The following is an 8,341-nucleotide window of genomic DNA, read 5'->3' on the forward strand; positions in this document are numbered from 1 at the left end:
ACTAGAAATTTTTACAAATTCGCATATCGTTCACCACGCTACCACATTGTGATAGGTGGCATATGATTACCGCAACGTGGAAAGCTAACCGGAACTGGCGGCCAGTCTGCGGGCGTGCCAACTTGGAACAACATATTCATGCCGATGACAATGTGAAATTGGAAATGACAATGGAACAACCAAACACCGGGATTGTCAGCACGAAACCGCAACACTGCGTAGCCATTATTCGGCACGGCTATAGTATCCTTCAGCGCTGGCTTGAGAAAGCGACGTTCCAACAGGCCACGCTTATCCAACTCCAATGCGTGCTGTAGATTCATACGTTGTAACTGCATATCGGGCGAACGGCCCATGCCCAACACTACGAACGAGGTGCCATGCAAATGGAATGGATGACTAATATTTATCTGCTGCACTTCGTCGACCAGCACAACTTCTACAACAGCACCAAGCGGTATATCGACTTTGTGTACGCATTCACAATTTTCACCGCAATTGGCGGGACGGTTGTCGCTATTGCAAAACAATTCTGGTGGTATGTCATCGTATTGAGAGAGTATTGTAGATGGCGGTGATACATAGGAGATCTCATCGATAAGCGATATCAAGTGATCGGCATCCGAAGCGACTGTAATGTGAATAATGGCAGGCGATTAGTAAAATGGAAATTAATCGGCTATCGGGGTGTGTATGTGTGTGTGTGTGTGCGAGTGGGAAATTAAGTTGTATGTCGAAACGTGTCTTCGCCGAAGTTGAAAGTAATGGCGTTTTCTTTTTTTTGACACTTTAAGGAAAGAGCGCGCAATATGCATATGACGATGCTGAGAAAAGAACACGAAAACTTAAGCCCTGGCGCAGGGCAGAACTAAAGCAACATTATTTCGAGAAAAGAAAACGCTATAAGATTCATGATTTTGCTATTGAATTTAAATGCTTTGCGATTTTCGAGAGTTTATTAGCCTATTAACGTACTCCAGGCTTTAAGCGGAAATAGTCGGAAGGCATTCCCGTACACACATTTATATTATCTTCAGTACTATCATCCGGACTACGTCGGACTATTTGTGACTGAATCCTGAAGTACGGAACTATAGCCTGTATGTATATTAGTGTGGCAAAAAATAGTAAAGTTGTAATTTTAATGCACTCACCCGCTAGGATTGTTCTGTAACTACCGAAAAAATTACATCCCCTGTTTTTTTTTTTATTTTGAAACCATAATATATTTAGAGGTCGCTCAAAGCTTTCATGTATTGCAAAGTTTTTCATGTATTTCATGTGAAGGGAAAATACAAAATTTTTCATAGAAATGGTATTGAATTCTTGAAAATCAATATTTTTCGATCGGAAAACTTTTCTTCAGGAGACTTTCAATAATACCTACTTTGTATAGGTCGTTTAAAACGCCAAAAAAAGCAATGGGGAACCTTTAAAAAATTGCTGGATTTTAAAAATTGTAAAATAAACAATTACTGAAAGTCTCCTGAAGAAAAATAGAGTTTTACGAGTGAAAAATATTGATTATCAAGAATTCTAAACCATTTCCACGTAAAATGGGTTTCTTTCAAGGCACACAGCTACATATGTAGTATGCATTTCAGCAAAACAACATTTACGTGTATTGTGTTGTTGCTTCTGATCTCTAAAGTGTCAAAAAAGTCTTAAGATTTTTTTTTACAACAAAGTGTGCCATGTGAAATACAACAAAATTAAAAAAAAATGGCTGCAACTTTCTTTCTTGTATGCTTCCAGAGACATGGATCCATCCAAAACTTTGAGCGCTTTCGAGGGCCTCCAAATATTTTTAGATTTAAAATAAAAGAACAGGGGTATATTTTTTCGGTACGGTTATTTTCACCCTAGGGGGTGAGAGCTTAAAATTCCGACTTTACTTTTTCACATGCGGTTTTTAGGACCACTCTAATGTACATATATATTTCAGGCACCGCATCGGCACCGTTCAATATGGACTTATAATTAAATTTAATCATTATTTTATTATTTTTATATCGATCATGCCATAGCGTTAATTTCGTACTCAGTTTTTTTTTGAGCATAAGGCATTGAAAGCGGTTTATAACGATTAAAAATAACCGAAAAAGTAAAAATCCAAAAAAAAGATTGGTGTTGATCGAAAAATAAAAGTCAAAGTTTAACGATTATTTTTTAGTTCAAAAATAAAAGTAAGAAAATACCGATTTGCAATGATCTTACTTAAAAATCTTGGTATATAATGGCTATTTTCGGTCCCTGCAATATATTTATTTTTATCTTTCAACTTAGGGGGAGGCAGCTTCGATTTTTTGTTTGGAATGTGTAATTTATTTTTTCTCGTTTTTTGTTTTTGAATTTTGAACAAGGTGAAAGTAGGGGCTACAAATTTTTCTAATTAAAAATCGTACATTGTTGCATGCTAACGTATTTGGAGAGTACTATTGCGTGGTATACAGTTTGAAAAGAAGCTTTAACTTACCGAATGTAACGGCCTTGCGTATTTTTTATTTTTCTCAAGTTAGTAAGCCAAAATTTGTTATTTATATGTATTTAAATAAAAAATTAAAAATAATTTAGTAATTAATTACAAGTATGTATCACTACAGAAAAGTCAGTTGCTGTGACTCTAGGTAATACAAATACAAATACAAATATCGTACATTAAATATACATAGTACATACACAGAGAGAAATAAAAATATTTCGCTACAAATAATTATACATAATCTGACTACAAATACATACACAGTAAGAGCGTGTGATTATGCTAAGTGTATAAAAATTATGAACATTGGAAATTTTGAGTAATAAAAATGAAATGAAATAGCAGTACATAGCAGCATTTTTTTTCTACATAAATATAATATAATGCATAAACAAATCAAATTAAGAGTAAGCACATGAAAGAATAACGCTTGCAAGTACATACATATGTACATATATGTTTGCATGTACGCGTATGTATGCATGTAGGTATAGACTTTTGTTGTGGTTCCGGCTAAAATTTTGCTATTTACAATAATAACCAACAAAAGTAGTAGACTGGCACATCTCGACGCTTTAGTGGCTCCTTATGCCATTTACGCAGCTCACGCATAGCTACTTTACTAACTACTCCTCTTCTGCTCCAAAACTTGGCCACTCAAAAGTACTGTATGGGTGGCAAGTGATCGCCGCAACGTGGAAAATTCGGCGGTACTGGTGGCAAATCTTCTTGTGTGCCTATATGAAATATTAAATTCATGCCAATCGCTACATGGAAGAGGAAATGACAATGGAAGAGCCAAAAGCCGGGATTGCTGGCACGAAATCGTAGAATTACATAACCGTTATTTGGCACGGCAATGGTGTCCTTGAGTGTCGGTTTGGTGAAATCACGCTCTAGCATACCCAATCGATCCAAATCCAAAGCATGTTTTAGATTAATCTTCTTTATATTTTGATCCGGTGAACGTCCCAGACCGACAACGTAATAGGGTGAACCATGTAAATGAAATGGATGACTGAGATTAGTTTGCTGTACTTCATCCACAAGCACCACTTCGACGACAGCGCCAAGTGGTATGTCTACTTTATGTACGCACTGACAGTTATTGGCACAATTTGCCGGCCGATTGTCGCCATTGCAGAAGAGTTCCGGTGAGACGTCGTTCATTTGTGAGAGCAGTGGCGCCGGTGGTGAGGCGTAGGTGATTTCATCGATCAGCGATATAAGATGGTCACCGCTGGGAGCAACTGTAATTTACATAGGATGATTTTGGTTTGCTTGGTTTACATATGTATATTTATAAGTGTTTAGTTTTAAGTTAGTAAATGGGGCGATCTTGTTTTCTTGCGAAAATGAAAATTTAATTTCATTTATTTCGCATTTTTCTTGGAGCGCGTAGCAATCGACGGACATCGTACAGAGAAACTCAGCTGAAAGTTTTTAAATGATTGTATTGAGTTTGCGATAAATAAAAATTATTTATTTACAAATATGTATGTATGTATATTAGGCATATGACTTTTTAAAGTTAAATATATATATGAGGAGTGGGTGAGCCGTGATGAAAAAACCAAAAAAAAGAATTCCGAGAAAAACAACAATTTGTACTGGAAAAAAATAATCATACCCTTGTGTTCAGCCAACTAAGTTAAAGTGACCTGAATACCTAAAAATTCTCAACAAAAAGTTAGAATTTTTTGGTGGAAATTGGTAAAGTTTCTTTAATTCTAATTTTTTGTATACAAAAATATGTACATAAGTATATCGTCACCTTAATTCACCCACAATTTTTTCCAAACCTCGTTTTTTACAGATTTTGGTAGGACCTTCAATAAAAATTTTAAAGTATTAGTACCAAAAAATGTGTTGGTTATGGCCTTTGTGAATTAATTGTGACAAAAACCTCATTCTTGTTGGGGTTTCATAACTCCTCATCCTCCCCCATAGGCATATTTAACAAAAAAAAAAGGATATGCCTAATGTATACAGTGAAAAAAATTAGCCATGCAAAAGTATATTTAAACTCTTAACACGTTGGCAGCTAATTAACTAACTACATGTTTTTACTTTGTAGCATGCAAAGGCTGAGCGAAAAATTCATATATAATTTGGAAAGTAAAACAGTGTCTAGCCAGAAACGAATATTCATAAAATTTTTTCAAATACAAAATCAATAAAAAAGTCAATCGTGCACTATAGAGTATTTTTAAACTTCTACATTTAACTTTTAACTCATTCTAATGGCTTCAATAAAACCCTACAGATTGCAATTAGTTTACAATGGATTTACAGAAAAAATATTTCGGTGTTTTTTATCTAAAGGCCGTGCCACACTATTGGTATATTTGTACAGATTTGTACATTTTTTACATTAGGCTATTGGTAAAAAAATAAAAAAATTGGGACGACATTTTTTTTGTACTCACACGATTGGTACAATCGAGCGAGCTTCTATTGAAAATTTTAAACAAATTGTTTGTCGTGATAGGGATAAAGGAAAATATTCGTGCATTTACGTGATTGGGATATGATTTGCATTGAATTTTGGGCAAATGCCCAACCGTGTGACACTGCCTTAACACATTGAGTGCCGTTTTCTCAAATAGCTCTTAAGTTTATCTGCCCTTTAAACTAGTTTTTTCTGAACAAAATTTGTGTGTGTGGGTAGATAAATTTTTTAATTGAAAAAAAAAAACGGTCCTGAATCTATTAAAATCCAGTCGTTGAAAACCTAAACAAACAATTCGTCTCATCTGATAACGGTAAAATGACAAGAAATGTTGTATCATTAAAAAAAATTTCTTAAGTAAACAGAGTGACCATTATTTCTAACACTGAAATATGTGGTTTTAATTTCCAAATGTTTCCTTAAAATATTTGTAATACAATGCCCAATGGAAAGAGCGCATATAAAGTTAAAGAATTATACAATTAGGACCATATGTATGCACATAATTTTACTGGCTGGCATTTTCCTATGCAAGAAACTAGCAAATTAGGGGAAAGTGGTAACTTTTCTATTATTTTTGTATACCACTTAACAAAGCGCTAATACGAATATATTCTTTTTTTGTAGAATACCAACTTGACTAGTTAAAATAATAAATATACAAATCTTAATTGCTTGGAATACAATACAAGAAAGTATATAGAGTTGGATGCAGTGAAATAAAATCTTTTTAACAAACAACTTTATGTATACACAAATGTATTACTCTTGATGATAATCACAAAATATGTAGGATGTACATACGTAATTTCCATTCATGCGAAAAGCTATTTAAATGCATTCATGCTGAATTTACTAAAATTTACTAAAGAAAAAATGCTACCTTTTTACAAAATTTTAAGGACTAGGGAGAAAGGACTTCCACAACTTACCTAAATAGCGGTTGTAAGTATTGGCAATAAATAGATTCTTCACATCGTAAACAAAGAACCGGAATGGTAAGAATATTTTTACATCAGGACGTTCGACCAACACGCCTTTGTCCACAGTTTTGGCATTTTTCAAATTCGAGACACAAACTGCATCGTTGCGTTTACGGTTGCAGATAGCATCCAAGGGGTTCATGACCTGTGGAAAGATGAAAGGGGAGGAAGGGAGAAAGGAAGAAAGAGAAAGAGCGAGAGAGAGAGAGAGAAATAAACGTTTAGCAATGAATCATTTAAAATTCACTTTTCATTTTCGATTTGATATTTGTATATTTAATTCTTTTGCAACAGCTTAGTTGTATTGAATTACCTTGAGCTTTCACTTATATACACGTTAAAGCAGTGTTTACACGTGAAAGCCATTTTTTACGCTAATTTAGCAAATTTCAAGTTTTTGCAAAACAGTTATGCTCAGAGAGAGCTTTTACTCTATGCGCGCCCAATCTACAGATAGCTTTAAAGCAGTGATGCGCAGAGAGAGCTTTTACTCTAAACGCGCCTATACAAAATGTATGGAAAGCCTAAAAGAGCTTTGCGCGCGGGCAAGGCGGTGCTCATTAGTGCTTTAAAGAGTTCCGCCCGCGGGCGTTGTTTTCAGCATGACTCTTTTACATGCATGATAACTAAATTTGAGGGGCTTTTGCGCAAGTAACAAAAATACTTATGAATCTATTTCAGCGATGGGCAGAAAGAGCTTTTACTCTGCACGAGGCCTATACAAAATGTTTAGAAAGCTTAAAAGTGCTTTGCCCGCGGGCAAGGCAGTGTCCAAGACCGATATATTTACTTCAGTGACGATCATAGAGAGCTTTCAACCACGGCATGGGCGTATAAAATCTACGGAAAGCTTTGAAAAGGTTCTCCCACGGGATAATAAGTTTATATTATCATGCACAAGTTGAAAGCTCTCTCTGGTCGTCGCTGATTTACATACTTCAGTGACGATCAGAGGGAGCTTTTATCCCGTAAGCATCTAGTTCGGTGATGGGCACTGCCTTGCCCGCGGGCAAAGCTCTTTTAAGCTTTCTATATATTTTGTATAGGCGCGTGAAGAGTAAAAGCTCTCTTTGCCCATCGCTGATCTAGTTATATAAAATTTGTAGAAAAATTTTACCACTTTTGCCAGTGGGCTATGTTTTGGTCGTCATTGATTTACTTACCTTCGCTCAAAAGTGGAGAGTTTTATAGTTGGAAACTTGGCGTACTTTAAGGATCATATTTACATAGGGCGTAGCGTAAACAACATTTATGTATTTATTGTAAGGTAATAACATGTAATATTTATAAATATCATGAACGTTTTAAAAAAAAAGATACCGTTAAGTGCATGTATAAGCTGTGCATAACGAAGATGTAAATCTTTTAACTAAACAAATTTTATATTTATTTATTAATTTAATTATTTTACAAATATATATGTATTTATTACAATTTTATTCGTTTTTTTACAAAGTTTTTCTTTTTTATTTTAAGCAAATATTTATATAGAATAACATGGTGCTTTGTTGCTGTGTTATAGCTGTATACACGTTTCTGAGTATAAGTATTTTTTTGTCTGTTTATTGGTGTTTTTTTTTGGCGATGGTACCGGATTTGGGGATACTTTTAGCACAGCATCTCACCAGGTACATACAGTCAATGTAAATATTTTACAAAACATGTCTATAACTATTTGGTTTTTTTTCTGTAGGTGTATGTGTGTATGTTTGTGCACCTAAGTGTACATATTAGGGTGGAACGGAAAACAAAAATTTTGCGTTTGGAAGTTTTAATAGCGGGGAATCGTTGCCTTCGGACGTCAATAGAATACGCCTAAACATGGTTTGAAAACGGCTTATACTTTCTGCCTCACCTTTTTGATTGAAATTTTAAGATTTTTGTGAATTCTAAGCAAATAACGTAATTTATTAAAAACATTTGTCGAAAAATTTTAGGTAACCAGTTTTATAGGTCAATAAATTTAAGAATATTTGAATTTTTTTATTTACGGTTCCATACAATGCAGAAAATGAGCAACACTTTCAACAAAAGAAAAATGTAAAAAATCTAAATTAAGTCTTACCTGTTTCAAACTTGTACCTTATTGTTCTAACATTTAATGACCCGCAAAACTGCACACCTAGAGGTTTTCTGAAAATGATTTTGATAAGAAATGCTATTTGCTTACATAGAATTTTCAAAAATCTCAAAATTTTAATCAAAAAAGTGAGGCCGAAAACATTAATCAATTAAAAATTTTTTAGCGATATTTTATTGACGTCCAAGGGCAATAAGCCCCAGCTATTAGAATTTCAAAACGAACAATTTTTTTCGTTCCACCCTAATGCACATGCTTACATAAGTATGTATACCTTTATAAAAACGTTTAAGTGCATACATACTTTTAATACTATTTTCAAATATGTGATTGCTACATATTAT

The 8,341-nt window shown here is 34.2% G+C and overlaps 2 protein-coding genes across 2 annotated transcripts; both read right to left on the bottom strand.

Annotated features, from left to right (window-relative positions):
- Positions 1 to 38: 38 nt before the first annotated feature.
- Positions 39 to 656, bottom strand: LOC118752877 (laccase-21-like; the record flags this gene model as incomplete). The annotated part of the gene is made up of 1 exon (XM_036487726.1): positions 39 to 656. A coding segment is annotated over one exon (618 nt), but the record flags the coding sequence as incomplete, so codon positions are not given.
- A 2,483-nt stretch (positions 657 to 3,139) lies between these two features.
- LOC118752879 (laccase-21-like) lies at positions 3,140 to 6,059 on the bottom strand. Its single transcript, XM_036487729.1, has 2 exons — positions 5,867 to 6,059; positions 3,140 to 3,732 (listed from the first exon to the last, which is right to left on the bottom strand). The coding sequence occupies exons 1-2, from the start codon at positions 6,057 to 6,059 to the stop codon at positions 3,140 to 3,142; spliced, it is 786 nt and encodes a 261-aa protein (XP_036343622.1).
- Between the last annotated feature and the right edge of the window lie 2,282 nt (positions 6,060 to 8,341).

The sequence above is a fragment of the Rhagoletis pomonella genome, unplaced genomic scaffold (assembly GCF_013731165.1).
Source record: "Rhagoletis pomonella isolate Grant_MI unplaced genomic scaffold, Rhpom_1.0 Rhpom_scaffold_01928, whole genome shotgun sequence".
NCBI lineage: Eukaryota > Metazoa > Arthropoda > Insecta > Diptera > Tephritidae > Rhagoletis > Rhagoletis pomonella.

Bases quoted from the DNA above. Each gene is read 5' to 3' on its own strand.
- LOC118752879 (XM_036487729.1), bottom strand. From the start codon at position 6,059: ATGAACCCCTTGGATGCTATCTGCAACCGTAAACGCAACGATGCAGTT. The intron at 3,733-5,866 runs GTAAGTTGTGGA...TGTAAATTACAG, and splicing joins TACTTACAACCGCTATTTAG to TTGCTCCCAGCGGTGACCAT.